General features: G+C 36.0%; 2 protein-coding genes across 5 annotated transcripts; both read left to right on the top strand.

Moving 5' to 3' along the window:
- Positions 1-442: 442 nt before the first annotated feature.
- On the top strand, positions 443-4,874 carry LOC131522011 (uncharacterized). Of its 3 annotated transcripts, none has more exons than XM_058747216.1 (9): positions 443-636; positions 1,609-1,938; positions 2,023-2,343; positions 3,028-3,090; positions 3,200-3,355; positions 3,586-3,636; positions 3,773-3,820; positions 3,925-3,981; positions 4,115-4,874. In XM_058747216.1, exons 2-9 carry the CDS (start codon positions 1,674-1,676, stop codon positions 4,180-4,182), a joined length of 1,029 nt encoding a protein of 342 aa, XP_058603199.1. In that variant the 5' UTR covers positions 443-636; positions 1,609-1,673; the 3' UTR covers positions 4,183-4,874. The 3 variants fall into 3 exon arrangements, with proteins under 3 accessions (XP_058603199.1, XP_058603197.1, XP_058603198.1); XM_058747214.1 differs by lacking the exon at positions 443-636 and adding an exon at positions 1,005-1,129; XM_058747215.1 differs by lacking the exons at positions 443-636; positions 3,586-3,636 and adding an exon at positions 1,005-1,129.
- Positions 4,875-7,783: 2,909 nt separating this feature from the next.
- Positions 7,784-22,034, top strand: tuft1a (tuftelin 1a). Of its 2 annotated transcripts, none has more exons than XM_058747218.1 (12): positions 7,784-8,037; positions 13,900-13,968; positions 15,079-15,180; positions 15,286-15,372; positions 15,464-15,529; positions 15,623-15,700; positions 17,756-17,866; positions 18,671-18,894; positions 19,007-19,112; positions 19,209-19,292; positions 20,365-20,459; positions 20,576-22,034. In XM_058747218.1, the coding sequence occupies exons 1-12, from the start codon at positions 7,981-7,983 to the stop codon at positions 20,646-20,648; spliced, it is 1,152 nt and encodes a 383-aa protein (XP_058603201.1). In that variant the 5' UTR covers positions 7,784-7,980; the 3' UTR covers positions 20,649-22,034. The 2 variants fall into 2 exon arrangements, with proteins under 2 accessions (XP_058603201.1, XP_058603200.1); XM_058747217.1 differs by lacking the exon at positions 7,784-8,037 and adding an exon at positions 11,351-11,431.
- The last annotated feature ends 138 nt before the right edge of the window (positions 22,035-22,172 follow it).

Raw genomic sequence — 22,172 nt, forward strand, 5'->3', positions numbered from 1 at the left:
AGGTTCAGGCGGCGGTGTCCGCACACAAGGTTCCCGAGGCGGCGGTGTCCGCCGCGGTCCTACCGAGGCGGCGGTGTCCGCACACAACGCCTCTCGAGGCGGCGGTGTCCGCCACAGGGCTCCCAATTCTCCAGAAGCGGCGGTGTTCGCCACGTTCCTCTCGGCGGCGGCGCCCGCCATGATCCTCCCGAGGCGGCGGCGCCTGCTCACAAGGCTCAAGCAGCGGAGCCAGCCATTGCCCGTTTCAGGGTGGCAGCTCCGCACACTGCTGTGGTGGCCGCTGGTTCTGCCCTGGGTCCCCATCCCGCCGGCGCTGCCTCAGTCCCCAGGTCCCCCACCAGCACATGGACCTGGCCCCCATCCCTCCCCTTCCCTGCTCCGTTCCGCCTGGCCATCCCCCTGGTCGGGTGCTTGGAAATGTCTGGAAGCCATTCCTTAAAGGGGGGGTCCTGTCATGAATCCGGGTCCACGATGCTCCCTCTCACCACCAGAGGTCACTGTCTCCCGGATTCAATTCCCCAAACTCCACTCACCTCATTATTGTTTGATTTGCCCCAGCTGTGTTCCTGATTGCTGTCCCTTCTTAAGCTCCCTGTGTTTTCTGTTCTGCTCGCGTTCGTCTCACTTTTGTGCCAGGTATGCCTGTTACCTATGTCTGCCCTGTGCCTTGTGTATGTCTTGTTTTCAGTGGTTGTGTTATTCTGGCGTTTTCCCCTTCGGGGTGGTTTCAGTTGTGTTTGTGTTTATTTTTATAATTTGGAAATAAAGAAGATTCCTTTTGCCAGCACTTGAGTCTTCGTTCCTCCCGCCCGTTACACATGCAGCTTTCTAATACATCTGCTAATATAAGATTTAAAAGTTGCTAATAATGACATCTGAAAACTCCCCATTGCATACAGAAGCTCACTGAAGGCCTCTATAATCACACAGAATTAGACCATATTTCCTACTTCCGCATTAAATTCAGAGTAACTGAAAACAACAATGTGAAAGTGAAATGAGTTGGCCGGCCGTTGCTCATATATAGTTTGGCTGTCCTGCAGTGAGCATCTGTATACGATGAGGAGTTTTCAGTTTTCTTTTTTTCAACTCCTGTATCTTCTAATAGCAGGTTTATTACAATGCAAAGGTAAGTGACTTTTATTTTAAGCCAAATTCCTTTAACCTGCCTACAAGCAAGAAGCATGCATAATATCAGTGTACTGTGGGTGTGTAAATGCAGCACGGGTGTGACATTAATATGATCAATGTCATTCAGATGTTACATAATTGTTACTTATTTGGAAATTTCTGTTGACCTCAATTGTTAGTTGTCGTGCTAACACATGAGTTGTGTTCTAGCTAGTGTGTAAAACTTACATTTTAAAGCAAAAAAGTAGCCACTAAGTCAGTAAATAGTTTTGTGTGTGATTAACCCATACAATATGTTTAAATAAAATTTATATAAAAGTCTTTGTATTTAGTTTATGTATTTAATATTGTTATACACTGGCAACCAAGAAGATCGTATGAGAAAATGACTCCCCTTGTAAACCCCGTGGTGATTTCTTGTCTTTCCATGTCTCAGTTCTCTCTGGATGTGTCATTTCTCTTTTTAATTCCCTTTAGCTCAAACACAGAGAAGCTGCAAGCAGTTTCATCAGACGGACATAAACTATGTTCAGGGTGACAGCATGACTATTTCTTGCCTAACCACAATCCACTCGCTGGAGTCTCTAACAGTCAAACTACGCAAGAAAAACCAAGATAAAGACATCCTGATGTATCCAGACATCTCTCCAGGATCAGAGCACCAGAGATGGTCTGTGAGGAAAGAGGCTGGAAATGTTACACTTGATCTGAAAGACATCAGATTATCTGATGATGGCTTTTATGACTGTCGGGTCTACAAGGATCAGGACTGCCTTCATTCAACACCATTTAACCTGAAGGTCAGAGGTGAGAATGCATATTTTTCAAGCAAGCTAATAATCCCATATACATATAATATAACATATATAATATGTGTTTCTCTGTTTTCAGAGTGTAAATTGTTGAACCCTGTCCATGCAAAGATAAACTCTTCAGCGTTGCTGCCATGCTCTGAACAACCTCTACAAAACAGAACTGAACAAGTCACTTGGGAAATCATTACTGGTCACCAGTCAACAAACATAACCCAATATCACCATCCAAACAAGCCCTCAAACAGCACAGAGAGACTCCTAAAGCCTCTGTTTGAGAGAGCGAGAAAAATAGCAAATGGGTCTCTGAACATAAGAGATGCAGTACACGCTGATGAATCATGGTATCGGTGCAGAGTGAATGAAAAAACCTGCTATGAAGTAAAGCTGCTCATGAAAGGTCTGTTTTCAACGCAATACTTTGTAATCAAATCTAGTATTCATCACCATCAGTATTCATCAGTTACAATTCTAATTAAGCAATATCACATGAGAAAAGTGAATCAGCCACAGATAACCAGCCGCAATAATATTTAGACCAACGGCACAACTGCAAGTGTGATATTGTTTTTACACAACAGGTCAATTAACAAATTGATTTAGTATTCAGTATTTGTTCAGTATAGTATTTTACTAACCTATATTTTGGACAAAATATTGCCAGGCAGTCTAATTTTGCATTACTAATGAAAATAGTTCCAAATTAAGTCAAAGCAAAATAAACTATAGTGTCTATGAGAAACACAGTATGAATGAATCAGTTGAGTGAATTATTCAGAGAATCACCTGTTGCCACCTACTGGCGTAGTGATGTAACCTGTATAGAGTCACTGTAAAATCCTCATTATGAATGAATATAGTCTACATTTTATACATCTGTATTGCTGTCTAAATATCTAAATAAGAGGTTAATAACATCAAACACTTTAGCATGCGTCACACATGTTTCAGATTAAATCTTTGAAAAGACAAATGTAATTACTATTAAGCTGCTGTTTGTATGAAAAATATGCAGAATTTAACCCTTTTTAGATACATTCCTTAACGTTTTATTTTAATAAAATGTTTTACATTTTAATTATAGATTATGGGACATCTAATTTGATGACAATATTAGAAACACCTCCCACAACATTGTTAGCCACAGGTAAGAGTTTTTGTTTGTGTGTGTGTGCACATGTGTGATCAAAATAATCTATTCAAATGAAGTGTTGTTCAATATGATCTTTTTTTTTTATTGATCACATATGTTCCAGCCTCTGCTGACAATTCTTTTGGCCAGGCTGAAAGCAACACAACTAATTCAACAGTAGTAGTGATGACCACGATTCTGTCTCTGTGTGTCCTCATATCATTGACCGTCTGTGTCTTTATTTATTTCAAAAAACAAAAGTGCAAATCCAACAGCCAAAGTAAGTCCACAACCTGAAACATTTAACACTATTGAGTTGTCACTGTCATAGCAATGGCTTATTAGAAATGAGAGGGGAAGCGATGACTGTTTTTGTCATCAGAACATAGTTTGTATGTGTATATTACACTTCCTGTTATATATTTATCCTTGACTCTAACTGAACAGTTATTCAAACAGAAACCAGAACCAGCTAAATAGCAGGCCCTTCATCATGTGCTTGTTTTGCAGTTGCTTTCCTTCAAATGAGTGAATCTAAGAGAAGAGGTTTCTTGTGCAATAGTAAGATGTACTATTATGTCAGAAAGAGGAAGTTAAATGTTAAATGTAATAAGGATTTATGTCAGAAAGAAATGTGTTTAAACATAATGTAACTTTTGTTTACTAAATGTAAAATGTCTTTTTTTGTCTCTTATAGCACAGCTAAATGACCAGTTCTCTGTATATTACTCCCATGTTGCAGATGGTAAGTGGCGTTAATTTTAAATGTGTAAATGTATAGATAAAAATGATAATTGATGTAATTGATTATAGTCAACAGTTTGTTTGTTTGTTTGTTTTTTTGGACAGAGTTTGATGTCCCATTTTATTCTTTAGTTGAACGAAACACAGCAACAATGACCACCTGTAAGTTAAGTATTATTTGTATAAACATGCTGCACTGAAAATGTAACCTGAAATTGTTTACGATTTTCATTTCAAACAATACATTAACAGATTTTTCTTTAAAAATGGCACGTGGCACTTTTTCTCCCAACAGTTGTTGCTGAAAAATCAGAAGCTCCTGCATTTAAACCAGATGACTTGTATGAAAAGTTAACCCTGTGAAACAAATATTGGCATTTTTAAAGTTTTGTGATGTGATTTAAAGTCTTTGAGGAATTGCTAATTTAGTAATTGCATGGCACCTGTCACAAATTATAATAATGAGAAACATCTATACTCAAATAGTTGTTGACACTCGCTGAGGCTCCTTGTAATGCTATGGTTTTTATTGTTTTTTTTTTTATCTTGTAATGTGAAACTAACATGTTGTCACGCAACTTTAAAATCTTCAGTTCTTTCAAACTCTATAAAGACGGTCAAAACAACTATAAGACTTTTTATCATATCCTGACAGGCTGTGACTGATTTGTTTTGTGAGGCAAAGTCATCGGCTGACGGTCTGATAACTGATCTGATGCAAGACTTAAAAATGCAATGATATAAATAGACACTATAGATGCAGTGTCATCATAGCAGCGTGTTTATCAAGGCTTCTTTGAAAATAGGTAGTGTAAACAATTAATTCATCAGAAACCTTAAACACAATTAAGAACATAGAATTAACAATATGCAGGGGTAGGGCTCCTTTCTTGTGAATAGCTTCCTGTGGCTTTCCATTTTATCAGTCAATGTCACATGATCTTGGCTTTTCATTCTTTTTCTTAAGAAATATGGACAGATTTCATCATCATACTCAAGTAACAACATCTTTTGATGGGCTACCAGATAAACAGATCATATACCTTACAGTATATACCAAACACACTCCATTAACCCTCGGAATATGATATCAACGAGGAAAAAAAACATTTGTGCTGTTTTTCCTAAAATTGGACACTACACTGTAAAAAGTGATAAGTTGACTTAACTTAAAAAAAGTGGAGGAAACCCGTTGCCTTAAAATTATTAAGTACATAATTAAAAAAAAAAAAGTTAAGTGAACTTGACAATTCAATTAACTTTTTTTTTTTAAATTATCACACAAATGAAAGTTGAAACAAAATGGACCCCTGTGGGTCATGTGACCACTTTTTTGTATGTTCATTTATTAGTACTTGACTTCTACTTCCCTGAGACAGCATTGATTAATTAAATGAGTGTCTCATTTTATTTAAAAAAAATATATATATATATGTTGTGTTGCCGGTACCATAGAGGGTTAAATGCTGAACCTTTTTGTGCTTTACAAAGAGGAGTCAAAATCCACACCCTAGACACACACAGAGTATAGTATCACTGATTTGTGCAAATCTGTGGAAAATGATTGCTTAATATCAACTGTTGCACTATTGCTATTTACACATCGCTGAAACTTTTTAAAAGGAGGGGTCAGGTGTGTAATGTCTCTGGCAAATTTTCATGAATGCTTTTTTTTACACTGTAAAAAAATTCCGTAAAATTTACAGTAAATAACCGGCAGCTGTGGTTGCCAGAATGCCACCATAAAAAATACGGTAGCAACATTTTAGCTTTGACGGTTATAATTTAAATTTACATTTAAATACCGTAATTTCATTAACTGATATAATGTTAATATACCAACCTATAGAAGTACTGAAATCTGTTTAGTACCTTTGAAATACACTGATAACCACCAAATGCAGGTGGTGATGAGAGTCACATTATGAACCAAAGCCCATCACAAGCAGCTTTTAAATAATAACATGTATAGAAAGTGCACAGTGTCATTCACACAAATACTAAACACCATCATGGTGAGACTCATTAAACTGAAATATGCAATAAACATTAATTTAACAACACGTAACATACAACCCTAATAAATATAACTGATAAGAAAAAACTATTTCAAAATTTGAAAATTATTTCAAAGATAAAACCTCCAATTTGAAATGCAACGTAGGGAATTCTGGGAACATCAATTTACGGTTTTTCCCTGTAAATTTTACATTCTTTTCTACTTCCAAAAACGGTATTTCACCGTAAAATTGTCTGAAATGTCTATTAGAGTTTTTCACTGTATATACTAGGGGATTATTGTAGCATTTTCATAGTTTTTTACTGTTAAAATCATGGTAATTTTTTTACAGTGTATTTATCACTTAACAAATAAAACAATCTAAATTTAAATCCGATTTAAAGCCATTTGAAGACCTTGCTGCATTTAGACATGTTATTGACACAACTGGGATTACTGTAAACAGATCTTTTACTTTTATATTACTTGAGAGTCTTAAGGGCCACGGGTGCCTTTTTTCAGATATAATTTCGACTTAAGAGATGTAACAGGGTTGACAGTTTTTACAGTTCAGTTTGACATTATTACAAGTCTTGAGCTCGAAGTCATTGAAACTGCAAGGTGTTTCTTATAATTTAATGCTGATATGTTGATAAATATCTACTTTTAATAGTTATTAGTTTACTACAAAATCAAGGTAACTGTGATGACATTTTAAAATCATCCTCTAAAAAACAATGTCCTTGAAAACTTTACCACTTGAAAGAATGGCAAAGTGACAAAATTTTATTGATTTATAGAATAGTTCATTTTCGTTAAAAGAGAGAGCTTTATAACAGGGGTGTGATGCATTGTTATACACACACTCATATGAGAGACACAAATGGTTTTGTATAGAACGACTCTTGGATTTATTTTAGTTACTATTATGCTTTTTATTATGTACAATATATAATTTAAAAGAACTGATGCAATTTAACAGCTAAACGGCCTTGAATAATGATTTAGACATGTAAAGATATGATATAAATGGAAACATTTGGATTTTTGTGGTTCATTATTATTAACATTTTATTATTAAGTTATTCCTATATAGTATTTCCTTTGTTGCATATCTGGGCTATGACTGTCATTCAAAACTGCTTATCAAACTCCAGCTCCATAGTTTAATACCAGTTGTGTCTGCTCTGGACCACGGTGATGCAAACTTCTTAAATATATACTTTCAGTGTTCATCCAGTAATTACAGTATGCAACATCAAATCATAGGACTTTGGATTCAGGTGAATGTTGACTAGGCCTATTACTCACATAGGAGATTACCTCACTTGAGTCTGATTTTCTTTTTGTCTATTATTCATAAGTTCATTAATTGATTGATTATTATTAGATACTTATTCATTCTTTTTTTTTTTCAATTCATTTTCTTAATTCAGGTCTATATGGAGACACTAACGTTAAATATATTTCCTTTAACTATTTGTTTTATTCTAATATATTTCTATAATCATCATCATCATCATTTGTTGTCCTTGTTGTTATTGCTATAACTAGTTATCCAACACATATCCAGCTATTTAATGTTCAGCTGTGAAAATTATGAACTTTTATGCAGTCACACTTCTTGATGTCCTTCGACTTTACTTTTGCTTTTAAAGCGTGTCTGCTGATTCCTTAGGTAGGCCTATGTTCTCAGGCAATCACTTTGAAGAAACTGACTAACTTTAAAGATATTTTCTATCAAATCGCATTGCTTAATTTTCCGTAACCTCGGGATAGTGGAATGAGATCGTGTCGCCCAGGTGAAACACCACGCCACATGACGCTGTTCCCGCGGGCTGAGGCGAAAACAAACCGAGAGATACCGAAGCAATGAGCTCACACGACAGATTTCACTCTGAGGCTTTGTAAAGACCCGTGAAACCTGCGAGAGGGAAGGGAAGGGAAGGGAAGGGAGGGGAGGAGTGTCTGACAGAACCGTTTAGCTCGAGGCTAGACGTGCACCGAGGCTATTTATTATTCAGCGTGACTGACGATATCAGAACACAACAACACACAACAGCGACGAGTTCACGCGCGCAGCGGAATATTCAACTTCTGCTCTTATCTGACTTTATTTACTGAAGTACTGTTGTCTTTTGACTTTTATACATTAAGCTAAAATGAATCGAATGGGGAGTATGTGCACATTTGATGAAGTCAGATGGGATGACAGAATGGTATGTACCAATTTATTCATTAGGCTACTTATTGTTTATTATCTCTTGAAAAATAACAAATGTGATTGTTTTTACTTAAATTTGTCTGCATAGTTTTGCACAGGTCTGGTTTTTATCTGAAACAAAGTTACACATTCAATTCTTATGAATATATAATAGCCTATATGAATATGGATGGATAAGCACAAGTAAAATTGATTCAAATATAACTAAAATAGTTAGTTTTGAGGGAAAATGTTATCACGTTGCCAAAGGTTTCTGTGTCGTTTTACTCATACTCATAAAAGAGAACTTTGATCCTCTGTAACACATCTTCCTGGTAAAATATTAAACGCGCTACGTGTTCCCTCACTTATTTACAAGGTCCAGTGCTTCATTCATTCATTCATTCGTTCATTTTTATAGTCAAAAAGAAGTTTGTAAAGCCAAATTTTCCCAGTTTAAATGTGACCCTTTATTAATGAACAGTATTTATTGTGGCAAGCTGCACTAACCCTCCTTTACCTCGCTTTGCCCTTCTCTGTATGCACAACAGATGCTTAATCTGGTTTAATGTCACTTACTTGATATTTGGTTTCCCTAATAACCTGTAAGAGGCATTTGTGCCAGCACAGGGGATAGTTAAGCCAAATACCAGCTGTGTCCGTGTCTGTTCAACCAGCACTGTATTTAAAAAGTGTAATGGCAGGTTAGATGATTATTAACCTGAGTTTTCCATCAGGTTGCTGGACAGCCATGTGCACTAACTGGTTTTATGGCTTTGCAGAATATATATTTCTTGCTTTCTACATGCAAAGTGGGCAAGAGGAAGTGAGACAGGGCTCAAGTATTTGCTTGATTGTGGAAAGTTTCCTTCCTTTTTAACATTATGGTCATTCAGACTGATTCAAAAGTCTGGCTTGATAATATTGTAGCCTATGTTTTTCAGCATCTACTGTTTTTGCATGTTTTTCATTTGCAAATATGAAAACAGGACATCATTCAACAGGAAGTTCTTTAATGGACTTGTCATGCATCACAAGGTCAAAGACCACTTGAGATGCATTCTTTAGAAAGTCATGCACTTACAGATTCACTTCTGAAAGTACTTTTAACAAATCCATGTAGTTCTGTAGCAGATTAGGTTAAATAAAACTTGGTAACACTTTAGTATAGGGACCAATTCTCACTATTAACTTGTTGCTTATTAGTATGCCTATTATTAACTTATTGACTGTTTATTAGTACTTATAAAGCACATATTCTGCATGACCATATTCTACAACCTTAATCCTACCCAATTCCTAAACGTAACAACTACCTTACTAAGTATTAATAAGCAGCAAATTATGAGTTTATTGGGGCAAAAGTCGTAGTTAATGGTTTGTTAATAGCAATAACTGAACCTTAAAATAAAGTGTGGTTACACTTTTTCACTTTCATACATTGGAATTGATTTGGAGATGATGAAAAAAAAACTCCCCATTTTTCATGTGAAGTAAAAGCCAACAAAAGGTTTTTTTGTAGCTATATTGTTTTTTTTTTGTTTTGTTTTTACAAGATTAACCGGATGATCTGTGGTTATGTAAGGCATTCCTGCTTTTTTAAAACAATATTTTTTTTTAAACCTTTGTTCAACCAGCTGTGTCAGTATATTTACTTTCTCTCTACTCCATCTACTCTATTTATTTTGTTCATTTACCGCTCCCTTGATCAATGCCTCTTTCGCTTTTGGCATAGGCTTAGGAGTCAAACAAATATTTAACTTCAAACTTGTATTTACTGAATTTTTATGTGGCTTGTGTGAATGTACAAATTTTGCCTCTCTCATCAAGTTCATATTATGAAGCAGATTGCACTGATAGTCATTAGCCCTCTGTGTGTCTATGGTACTTATGCTGGGGTAATATAGAGTACATGATACAATACAGTAGTTACAAATATGTACACTATGTGAAAGCTTGGCTTGGCTGTGTTGCCTTGAGGTGACAGAGTTCCACAGAACACTGCGGTGAAATTGACTTGTGTTTTGTCTTGGCACTGCAATGCTGAAAGCACTTCTAAGTACACTAATGAAAATTAAGAACAATGTAAACTCCTTTGTTTGTTGCTAATTATTATTATTTTTATTATTACTAATCTGAACTATTTATTTATTCATTCATTCATTCCCCTTCAAGGATAATTCGATTTTTCTTTTGGTCCCAAAATATAAGAAATAAAAAAAGAAAAAGGCCCAAGGGGTATCACAAGCATATGCAAATACTTTTGATAAAGCAAAACATTTATGAATAACATTCAAGTACATACTGTATGTCAATTACAAAAAAAACTTCAGCAAATTAATTAAGTAATTAACATATTTAGAATATTGATAGAACAACATAAAGCTTCCACCCCCAAGCGTGGGATCACAAATTTTAGATTTGACTATAATGACTTTTGGCATTTCATAACCTATTAACTTAATATTTTATATAAAAAAATCCTTATTCTTTTCATTCTATAACATGATTAATGGTGCTGTCATTAATGTTTCAGTTCACTGAGATTCAGTGTTTGTATAAAGTCACCATTGTCTATATACAGTCTCAGGTTTCCAGCAGCTATTCAGATTTCTCGCGTGACCTTTACATCTTACCGAGGAAAAAACGCTTGTGTGATTAGCTGAGTCTTTTGTCTGTCTCTTTGAGAGGGCCAAAGGCCTATATCCAATGACACATTCCACTCATGGCCCTCAAACAATCCCCCTATGTTCCCTCTCTTTTTCACCCATCCCTTTCTCTATGTCCTGTCTCTCTCTTGAAGCTTTGTACCTCACACCTGTGTTCAGGTTTCACTCTGACCTGGTTTGGTGTCCAGTGAACAAACACCTTGCACTCCATCTCTCTCCATCTCTTATTAATCGTCTGTTTGTTTTCTTAATACCCTGGTGCCAACGCCTCTCTGTTTTTCTATTTCCTTGGTTCACAAAATATGCAAATCTCACAGAGCTCTTATATAATCTCTAAATAATGATCATTCCTGTCAGTCAGAGACTTTGCATGCAAATTTATATGCATGTTTATATGTGTCCAACTGAAAGAGAGATGTCGTGTTATCAGAGAGTTTTGATATGTGACGCTCTGTTGTAATGAATAGCCTGTTCTGATGCCTCGAGCATAATCCTTACAAACTTCTTTCCAAATAGATATTTTTTAGTCCTCTCCCATTACAGGCATGAAAATAGTTTTGTACTGGGTGCGTGTCATTTTGCAGGTGTGTGTTGTGTGTCTTTGTTGTTCTCTTGGGTAGAGGTGTGGTGTTGAACTTGAATGATCTCGACTCTCTAAATGCTGCTTTGCCTTCTATGGAAACACCCGATTCGCACACAGTCACAGGACTTCCCTGCGGTAGTACCTGTAGATTTTTTCAGGTAAATATATTAAGGCATAATTCATTTACTTTGAATTTGTTTAGAGTCCTAAACGAACTTTTGTTGATTTGTTTGTCATTTTGTTGATACTGACTATTCAGTTGCCTTACGTCGAGTCTGTTCGTCGTCCTGCTGCGGTGTCGTTGTTTTGTCTCATTTATGGGATTACAATAAATGTGTGGGCCAGGTGGGTTGAGGTGTGGCTGCGTTTTGTCTAGTGATTTAGTAAGTGGTACAATAATAATAGGTCCTTTTTTTAAACTCGGACAGCTTGCGTTTACAAACCTGCATCAATAGACTAATGATGTAATCTGTCTTTGTGACATGTAATACAGTGGTGTGTAACTTCCAGCTTTACATGGAATGTTTCTGACGAAACATGTCGATTACAGAGTGTACTGTGGTAGTTTGGCGAACCTTATTGCTCATTATCATGACTTAATATTTGCCTGATCTCGAAATTACAACAGATGCTATTTCATGATCTCGACTCGAGACAAAAGACTGGTCAGCTGCAAAGAATTTAATCTACATGTGTCAAACATCATTTTGTAAACATGCAGACGTCCTGTTCCCTTGAGATGACTGGCTAAACTCTGAACCGCATGTTCTGATTCAATATAGAGTCTGATAATGTTGTAGCCTTCTCCTTCAGTGCCAGACACTGATTTGGAAGTGCTTTATGTCCAACAGAGATAAAGTAAATCCTGATCAAAGCAAGTCTCACAGCTCTGACTTTTTTCATAGAATTGCAAGAAAAATAGTCAGAAATTATTTTTAATTTTGTTATTCTGTGGCAGAAACAGGCTTCAGACATTTCAAAGGCCATGTGTATGCATTATGCAAATGCATTTTTATAGATTTAAACATAGAACGGTGAGACATAAACTTGCAAATCTGAGAGAGAAACTCAAAATTGTGAGATATAAATTCAGAATTGTGAGATAAAAACTCTAAATTCTGAGAAACTAATACCTTTTTAATTTGTTTATGTGTTTATTTGGCCTAAGCTTCCATTCTTTTGTTAACTCCAGACCAATAAAACAACTTTTAAATCAATCATATTGTTGAATATTATTACATATAATATAGCTAAAATGCTAAACTCTTCTACATATCCCTTATATAGTGGTATAGTGAATATTTTTTCACACATACCACAGCTGATTCATTGTTTGTCATAGGAATAGAAGTACTTGATTACTTAATCACATAATGTTATATAATGTCATTTGCTATAGTAATTTGCCTTTTATTGTATCTCATATTCTGTCTCATTATTACTTATTACTAGATGATCACACATGGATGATATAGTAGTTGGTAATAATAATTTGCAGTATTTTTATGAATCACTGCAGCTTCTCTATTTGTCCATGATGACAGTTTTACTGTAACAGTCATCTGCCATTATACCCCATTATCACTGTACATGTGGGGTATCATTTGCACTAAACTGGTCTCTTGGCTTCTATACCCACATTATTTGCACCCTAATATTGCTAAAATAATACCTACCCTAATGACAGTAAATATGAATCACATCTAATCTAATACAGATTGTGTCTCATGTCAGTGTGTAATGTCCTCTGTCACCTTTGCTCTGACTTTTTAGACACTTGATCTTCACCCCAGTGATGACCAGGGACATTTTCAAAGTCTCACACATATTTAATAAACATGTCACAGTTTATGCACGCTGTCTGCCACACGCTCACTTTCAGGATCTCCCGTCCCACTGTGACTCACACAGACTACTTTTAGAGTCAGTAGAATGTTCTGGATTTATGCATGGACACACACAGCCATCTGTGGGTGGTTTAATTGGTCCAATATTTATTGTTTTACATATTTCATCAGATTATGTTCTTGAATACCATATACAGTTATGCAGTTCAATTTCTCTAAATTTGGTCATGTGGATGTTATCTTATGTTGTGTAAGAGTGTTTCCTCTCATCTGTTTGTGTGGTTGCCAAAGCTTTTTATTCTCTGCTTTGTCTCGTCCTGTGTCCAACAGACATAGTTTATGTTGTTGATGGGTGTCCCGGTTGTCATGGTGATATTCCGTTCTGCGCTGGAACGCATTGTTCCGTTTAGATTTGTGGCGTCCCGCCTCCATCTTTGTGACGATTTAAATTTACATTCAAATACAAAGTTTTGGCGAAGCCTGCAAGGCTCAAGAATTTTCCAGAAGCTGAGGAACAAATCAAATCAAACTTTGTATATCCTAGAGACTGGACTGTAATTGCCTTTCGCTTTCGCATTGAGTAACCACAGACCTTCCTGCCAAACATTAATGGGCCACTGGCCTCCAGTCAGTCTCTCTCTCTCTCAGAGGGCATTACTCATTTTCTCCTCCCCACATGTTCCCCTCATCCATACAGCTCCCACCCTTTTGCTTTCTATAACGGTCTCTTTGTTGCATCCCTCACTCACATTTGTGCTTCTCTTCATGTCGTTGTTCAGAACGGACACAGAACGCTCAGACTGACTCTCCACGAGCAGAACCAGCAGCAGCCGCCCACCACAGATAAGGTACATGTCTGTTTCTTTCTATTTTACACATAGTCAGATAGAGATGGTCTAGTCTTGCCATGTTCAGATATCACATTCAGTTTCTGATTCAATGTTTTAAGCATTTATGTACGATTTGAAAATATATTCAGTGTTTCGGACCATGGGAAGGTTTTAGAAGAATGAAAAAGTGCCTGTTTGACACCATTCCTGCACTGAATCTCTAATGTTTATGCCAAGAATGAAGTTATACCAGAATGTTCTAGTATAATACCAGGACAGTGTTAGTATTATTGAGCTTAGTATTATTAGATCTATGTTTATTTATATCAGTGACCGTCTGCATAAACAGCTTAGTCATCTAATTTTTTTAAAGACTGGTCATAACTTTTTTAATTCAATTACATAAAAGGTAAATTGGTCTGATCTGAATATGAAAAGTAAGACTTATTACCTATTTTCTAACTGCTAGTTGGTCAGACTGGTCAGCTTGCCACAGATACAGTTTTGCATGTTTTAATGGTTTGTAGTTGTGTATTGTTGTTTATGAGCTGATTATTTCTGATTATGTTGTGACAGTGATTCTTTAGAATCAGTCCGGATTAACTTCAGTGGAATTCCCCACACACACACTCTCCTTGGTCCATTTCCTTGTGTCTGTCTGTCTGCCAAAGCTCTATAAACGCAAGGAACATGTGGCTGTGTTCCAGGGGACATTCTTGTAGGACCAGAGGCTCATTGTTTCAGATTCCAGAAATTACTTTCCATGTCCCTATTCCCACATCTGCACCCATTCCTGCTAGGGGTTTCCTGCTACTCTTTGTGTGTTAAAGTTATTTATGCCTCATGTTTAGAAAGGAGCTTTTGTTTTCTGCAAAGTGTTGCAGATGTAAAGGTTGATTCTGATTGAGTTTAGTTCTTATTTTGAAATATAGATGAATCATATAAAATATTTTTGCAGTATTGTATATAAAAAATGATTCTGTAAATTCTAGAGAATTAAGACATCATACTATATTAAAAGGTAGAAGTCCTCCTGATCAAGCCTTTAGATGTTGCATGACATGAAGGTGCAGTTAATAACACATGCATACAATAGGGATTTAATATGTATTTTTCATGTCATTCCAGCCAATTGGCAGAGCTTTTGCTTTGGTACAACCAACCTATGAGAGACAGCCATTGAAGTCCGATCTGATCAAGCAGTCTGAGGACCAGGGTGAGGTCATCAAGGTGGGTTTGTCTTTAACTTTTTAAATTATTATACACTTATATTGAAATAAGTGATATCAATGCCCATGTTTTTATCTTTTAAAAATCTTTGTGTTTACTTCTCAGGTGTATTTGGAAGACCGCAAAGAGGCACAAACCAGACACCAACAGAGTCTAAAGATGCTTTCAGAGGAAGTTTCACAAATACAGGAGGTCAGAGCAAAAATCCTCAGTATTATTTCCCACTTTTCTATGTTTACATGTTTTCAGAACATGTGTATTAATAGTGTTGTGCTGTGTGCAGGTGAGATACTGCCTAAAAAACCTCAGAGAGCAGATGGCAGCTAAAAGTCACAGGACTGAACATAAGGTGAGACAAGACAACACATCAATCTGCATATATACTGCTTTTAAGCTATATTAATCATAAAATGTTAAATAACTCTCCTTTTCTCACCCTCAGCTGGTGTTATCTGGTCCCAGAAAAGTTAATGGCACTCATTCAGCACTAACAAAGGCTTTAAACGGTTTAGAGAGACAGGTGAGACATTTACAGTATGTGCACTGTTGCTTTGTGCACTCACTTGCAGGCTATCAGTCGATACTGGATATTTAATTGTGCATTCTTATTCCCTCTATTTTTACATTTAGATTACCTTTGTCGCCATCAAATTCTAAACTAATAATTTTTAACACTGTCAAATGTGATCTTTAGTAAATATCTAAAAGAATAACTAATAACTAACTGCATAAATTTTACTGTACATTTCTGCCATATGGACATCAACTTGACATAGTCACCACTGATAAACTACGACTAAATATAATGTAGAAACTTACAGAAACTTACATTTTCTGTAAGGCTGCTTTGCAACGATTTGTGTCGTGAAAAGCGCAATACAAATAATGAATTTAATTGAATATTTTTTTCATACTCTAATTTTGAATATAGAGATGCCTAAATTCACTTTTAGTTTGTAAAACAGTTTGCTTATTTTTTTAAATATTTTCTTTATTTTTTGCCTTCATCGAACACCAATAAAATTAATAATTGTTAGAACTGTTGAATTTAATCTTTGGAAAATATCCAAATAAACTTTTTCATACTTACGTTTATAATATAGCAATGCCTAAATTAATTGTTAGCATTGAAGATAATTGATTTGAGCTTTTATTGTTTTATTTTTTATTTATTTCGACAAAATAGTGTACTCAATTCCCATATTTCTATCTTTATATTACATTTGATGTCATCAAAAAAGCGAACAGTTTTTAGCACTGTTTAATGAAATCTTTAGTAAATATCTAAATGAATATAATTTTACATTAAGTAAATACTGTACATTATAATGTTGTGATTCTTAAACTACATGTAACATTTAAAACAGTTGATTTTAGCTTTTAGTGTTTTTATTTATTTTATTATTTTATTTTTATCGTATTGTATTTTTTATTTTATTTAATTTTATATAATTTTATATATTGAGAGAAAATAGCATACTTTTTTTTTTTTTTATATCTGCCATTTATTGGTTATCAGCTATAACATGAAAATAATTATCAGCTTATTGATATCACCCAAAATGTTAATATCTGTGCATCCCTCATTTTCATATTAACAAAGATATTTTCTATTCTCCTAAACCCAAACCTACTCCTCACGCAAACCTGTTGATATTATTAAATTTAAAGTAAGACATGATTTATGAGCCATTCAAATAGTGAAGAGCACTTCAGTTGTTCTACAAACATCTATTTGACATGACCAGCATGTTTCAGTGCAGCCATGTTATATAATACAGTGTAAAGTGTTATCTACAGTATAAAGCAAATTTGTATCCCTTGGGTGTTAATTAGGTAATTGCTTATTCACACCTACATTACAAATCTCAACAATCTGTTACACACAAACCCACAGCGGTAAACACCCATTATTATTTATGTCATCCAGGAGATAGGAATTAATCACCCAGGAAACCACACAAAAACGCATAGCTCAGGGAACACGTTAAGCCACCTGCAATAATTATCCGTTGTTCTTTATAATCGACAGTATTTGTTCAACAGGTTTTAACGTTTCTCACATTCTTCAAATTTTTAGCTTTTGTTGCTTTGTGAAAATAAAAGCGGCGACAGCACATTCTTTTTCGGATTGAATAGTGTGGATTAGCCTCCCACTGGGATGTGTGCTTCTGGTTAGAGCAGGAGAACGGGTGGAAAAGCTGAGCTGAGTGTACGTCAATATTTTACTGTTAGAACACACACCCTGTTGACGCACACACAGAGAAGGCCCCTCCCTCTTTCTGTCAAACTTGCATTGTCCTCTCGCTCTCACACACATCTATAAATAACTGCTGGGAGAGATGTGGGCGTGTTTACATAATTTGTAATTTTTCATCATTTTGTCATTTGTAACTAGTGACTTGGTTCAAAATTGAGTACGGTTTGCTCCTATTTTTTATTGCCTAAACCACTGTGTTGCATAACTAATTCAAAACACATGTGAGAACTACATGAACACACATACAAATTTGAGTGTAACCAAACAAATTCCAGATTCTTTGCATTAAAGTTTTGTCACTGTATTCTCTCTCAGGATAGTATGGATGAGCAGGAAAAAGAGAAGATGAGGGAGGCCAGTAAACGTCTGTATGCTCAGCTCCAAGAGGCCGAGAAGAAACACCAGGAGGAGAGAGAAAGACTGCTGGTTAGTCACTTAGCATGCACTTTCTGTCATGCGTTTCTTTCTTAACATAAGGATCCTAATGAGAGCACTCAAAGGAACCTTTGTTAGATTGTCTTCAGAGAAGATGAGAGATGAGTTGTACTAATGAAGCGCCAGACATTCCTGCTGGCCAACTGGGTCAGATCCAGGTTGGGAAAGAACAGTGTGTGCAGGGGAAAGAGCGCACATTCTTTCATGATGATGTGCAGTTTCGTAATCGCCTACTGCTTGTGTCTTATACGTCAACGATTTCAGTGTTAATCAAACAGCTGATGTCAAAATGATACAATGAAAAACTAAACAGCTTGAAACTTTTAATCATTTTCAACTTCCTGAAACTTGTTAAAACAAGTTGTTTTAAATTAAATACTTTTTACTAATAAGCTATTCAGGACTCTGACAGAGGGGTCTTATATCATCCTGAAGTTGTTTACTTCCCCTTTTTCCTTTTCCAAAATGTTGCTTATAGTGACAGATAAATCAAATAAATAAATACATACATACATTTTAATAATGAATAAATTATTATGATTATTATGATTAAATAAAACTTAAATTATTTTGATCACACTTTATTTCAATCACGCTATTAACAAACCATTAACTAGGACTCTTGCCTCAATAAACTCTATCAGGGCCAATGGTCAAATATTCATTTGAGTAACACATATTTGATCATAGACTCCTGCGACTGATTGACCAGTCAGAATTGAGTATTGTAGAAAGTTGTGTAATAGTTAAACATAAATGTCTTATAATAGAATTCTTTTTTTTCTGTTGTTGTAGGCAGAGGCACAGCAGTATAAGCAGCAGTTATCTGAGCAGAGCGAGTATCTGAAGAGGGTTCAGCAGAGCAAAGAGCAGCAGGATCAGCAGATCGAGGACCTGCAACGTCTCATGGGCGGCATGGAGCAGGAGAGCTCCACCCTCAGAGACCAACTCATGACCAAAGAAGCTGAACTCCTGCAGCTGCATGAACTGAGGGAGGAGGGCCATGCAGGGAGAGAGAGGTAGAGGACATGATACATGGAAATCTTACTGATTTTGTCATGTTATGTTGCCTTTTTTAACTTTAAGCATCATTTGGATGTTGCTATAAACAGTTGCTTAATCATGTAACAGGTTAGAAGAGCTGGAAAAGGAAAATGCGATTCTGAAAGAGAAGATTCATCACTTGGATGACATGCTCAAGAGTCAACAGAGAAAACTACGGCAAATGATTGAGCAGGTACATGTGTATGCACACAAACACAGACTCTAATACAGAATTTTGTCATGTAAGGTTCACTTGCTAACTCAGGCTTTCCATCCGTGTGTCGTCTAGCTTCAGAACTCACGCATGGTGATTCAGGAGAGAGACAGAGTGATCAGAGAGCTGGAGGAAAAGGTGGCCATGCTGGAGGCAGAGGTCAGTCCACAGGATATAAACAAACGTTCAGATTCCTATGAATGATTCAGGTTCCTTAACGATTCTTTTACTGCAGTAATTTTCTTTGAGCAATAATAAACACATTTAAAAGAACAGAGTTCGATCCAATCATTGCCCTTCACTGCACTGAAAAAAAATTTGGTGTAAGAGAAAACATTTTTACTTAAAAATTGCTTGGAAATTTGACAAATAATTCAAAAGAATGGCAAGCAACATTGAATTTAACATGAATTTTTAAAGCAGAAAGACTAAAATGGTATTTTCTTGTACTCCAATAATGTTTTATTTACAACTTCATAGTTTACAGTTTATGTATTAAAATATTAAACAAAAAAGTGTTCAGTTTGAGTTCATTAATAAGCATTAAGCATACTGTAGGCTGTATTTGTTTGATTCACTAAAAAGAAGTGAGTCATTCATTCAGGAATCTGCACTGGTTGTGCTGTGTGTGTTTGATTCACACACAGTAGTGGCCAAAATTATTAGAGCACTAGTGTTTTCACCAGCTAAAAAATGGTTTTAAGTCAGTTACTTCTATCTACAAACTCAGACAGACTAAATCCAGAAGAACTGTGGCAATGTCTCCAAGTTTCTTGAAGCATCTTGGAAACGTTGCCACAGTTCTTGTGGATTTAGTCTGTCTCAGTCATTCCTGACAGACTGATGATGATCAGATCAGATCTCTGTGTGGAGCACTGGCTGTTGTCAGACAAAAATCTCACTGGATTATTACAATTGATGGCAAAATGAATGTTTGGAAATGTAAACTGAAATTTCCTACTGTCACACTACAGCAAAAGATAGAAATAACTGACTTAAAACCATTTTTAGCTGGTGATAATACTAGTGTTCTAATAATTTTGGCCACCAAAACAAAAAAGAACAGATTCTTTAGAGTCATTTATTCAGGAATTGGACTACACTTGTGCACACAGATGTTTCTTTTAAATAAAATTCATTTTACCGCGTACAAAAGCGATTAGTAAACTCACCCTTTAATCACACAAATGTTTCCTGACGTCTGACCTTTGTGAATGTGCTTTGCTTACAGAACAAACAAATGCGTGATCAGATGGATTACTACCTGGGGAGTCAAAGGTCAAACTCGTACCTGCCATCAGACGGCAATGCGCAGATTGTCTACAGGTAGGACATGCAAATGATCCCGATAGCTACATGCACATTTTTTATGCAAATAGTCACATATACTTGATAACGGACATAGAAGCCCACACATTCAAATTCATGTCTCTTCTCCACAGCAAACCACTGAGACCATCCACCCAGACCAACAAGAGCCTCCCTTTCATCAAGGTCATCGAAATTAAATCATGAACATTACCACAGCAACATCGCAGCTCTGTTATGACAACCGCACCACCCACAGTGCAGAAGAATACTAGCAACCTAACCATCACAGACCTTCTCCAAATGACGTGTGATTGCTTTAATGTCTAAATGCCTTTTACTTCCAACACTGCAGAGTAACTGTTATTGCCATTATTACATACTCTTAACTATGAATTATCCATGTAGATTTGACAGAACAGGGACTGTTAAAGAGAACATATCCATTAATATGAAGACAAATGAAGAAAACAAATGAAGAACTCATCTTTGCGTTATTGTGAGAATTGTGGCTAGGGCTTCTAGATGGATTCTGGGGGTATTTTGGTATTTATTTGAGGCTGGCTCTCTGAAGACGATGTCTTTCACTCAACATTAATAGACAGACAGATTGTATTGCTAAACACCCTCATTGAGCTCTCCTTATCTCTCGTAATCTTCTTTGGTATTAGCGCGGCTAAACTTTAGTGGGTTTCTGAGTTCACAGAAATCACAGGTGAATATCTGTTGTAATTAGAGACAATGGATGGGAAGAATATTTTTATTTTATTTTATTTGAAAAGGACAAAGGTATGTGAATTAAAGAAGGATGAAGGATTTTTGTATCTTAATTATATCTATTTGTATAGGCAGGAAATGTGTACTGTGGTACTGTTTTGGCTATTGAGATTTTTGCAATCATTCAGCCCCCATTTCGCTGATAACTGATGGTCCTAAAAGAAATGAAGGGGAGACAGTGAGTCAAGTTCATCCTGAAACAAAAACTGCAACAAATATTTATTTTTGCTCTACATGCTTTTCTCAACCAAAGAGACCGGGAGAATCCAATGACTCACCTTCTATGAATAACAAAGACGCCTTGTGAGTGTTTCATAAGTTTGAAAGAATGTAACACTTGTCCTCCAGTGAGCCAGACCAGTTCAGGCCAGTAGGGCACAGTGTGACCTCTGTTATCCAGTCCAGCCCGCCGCTGCTCAGTTAGATATTTCCAACATTCAGTAAACTGGTTTTATAACACCTAGTTAGAGAAGTGATGTGATTGGCCGGAGCACCTGCCCTCCTCAAAGTAATGTCATGTGAACCTTTAATAATACCACAGCAGAGATTATTTAAGCTTCGTTAATTTATTTCTGGGCAGGGCTGTGTTGAAAAATGCATTTCATAACCATGTTTATCCACCTTCACATTTGTAGATAGTGTGTATATTTTCTCTTTGTGTGAACTTTTAACCATATGTGAATTTCCTAGACAGGCTTCATATTAGCATGTAACATCTTTTGTTGTTTTTTAATAATATTTTTGTAGTAAAAACGAGTGGTTTGCAATGCTTGAATTAATGGCATCTTGTATATGTAAATAAATTAGTTTCATGAATGTTGTTGTTGTCTTGCCTTTTCTGTGTCTGCAAAGGAATGTGGTTTATGGCTATATGGTTTTATGACATCTTAAAAACAAAAATATACATCCTATCAAAATTGTGTGATATGAAGTAGTTCCATGGAATCTGATCTC

This window comes from Onychostoma macrolepis, chromosome 16 (genome assembly GCF_012432095.1).
Source record: "Onychostoma macrolepis isolate SWU-2019 chromosome 16, ASM1243209v1, whole genome shotgun sequence".
Lineage (NCBI taxonomy): Eukaryota > Metazoa > Chordata > Actinopteri > Cypriniformes > Cyprinidae > Onychostoma > Onychostoma macrolepis.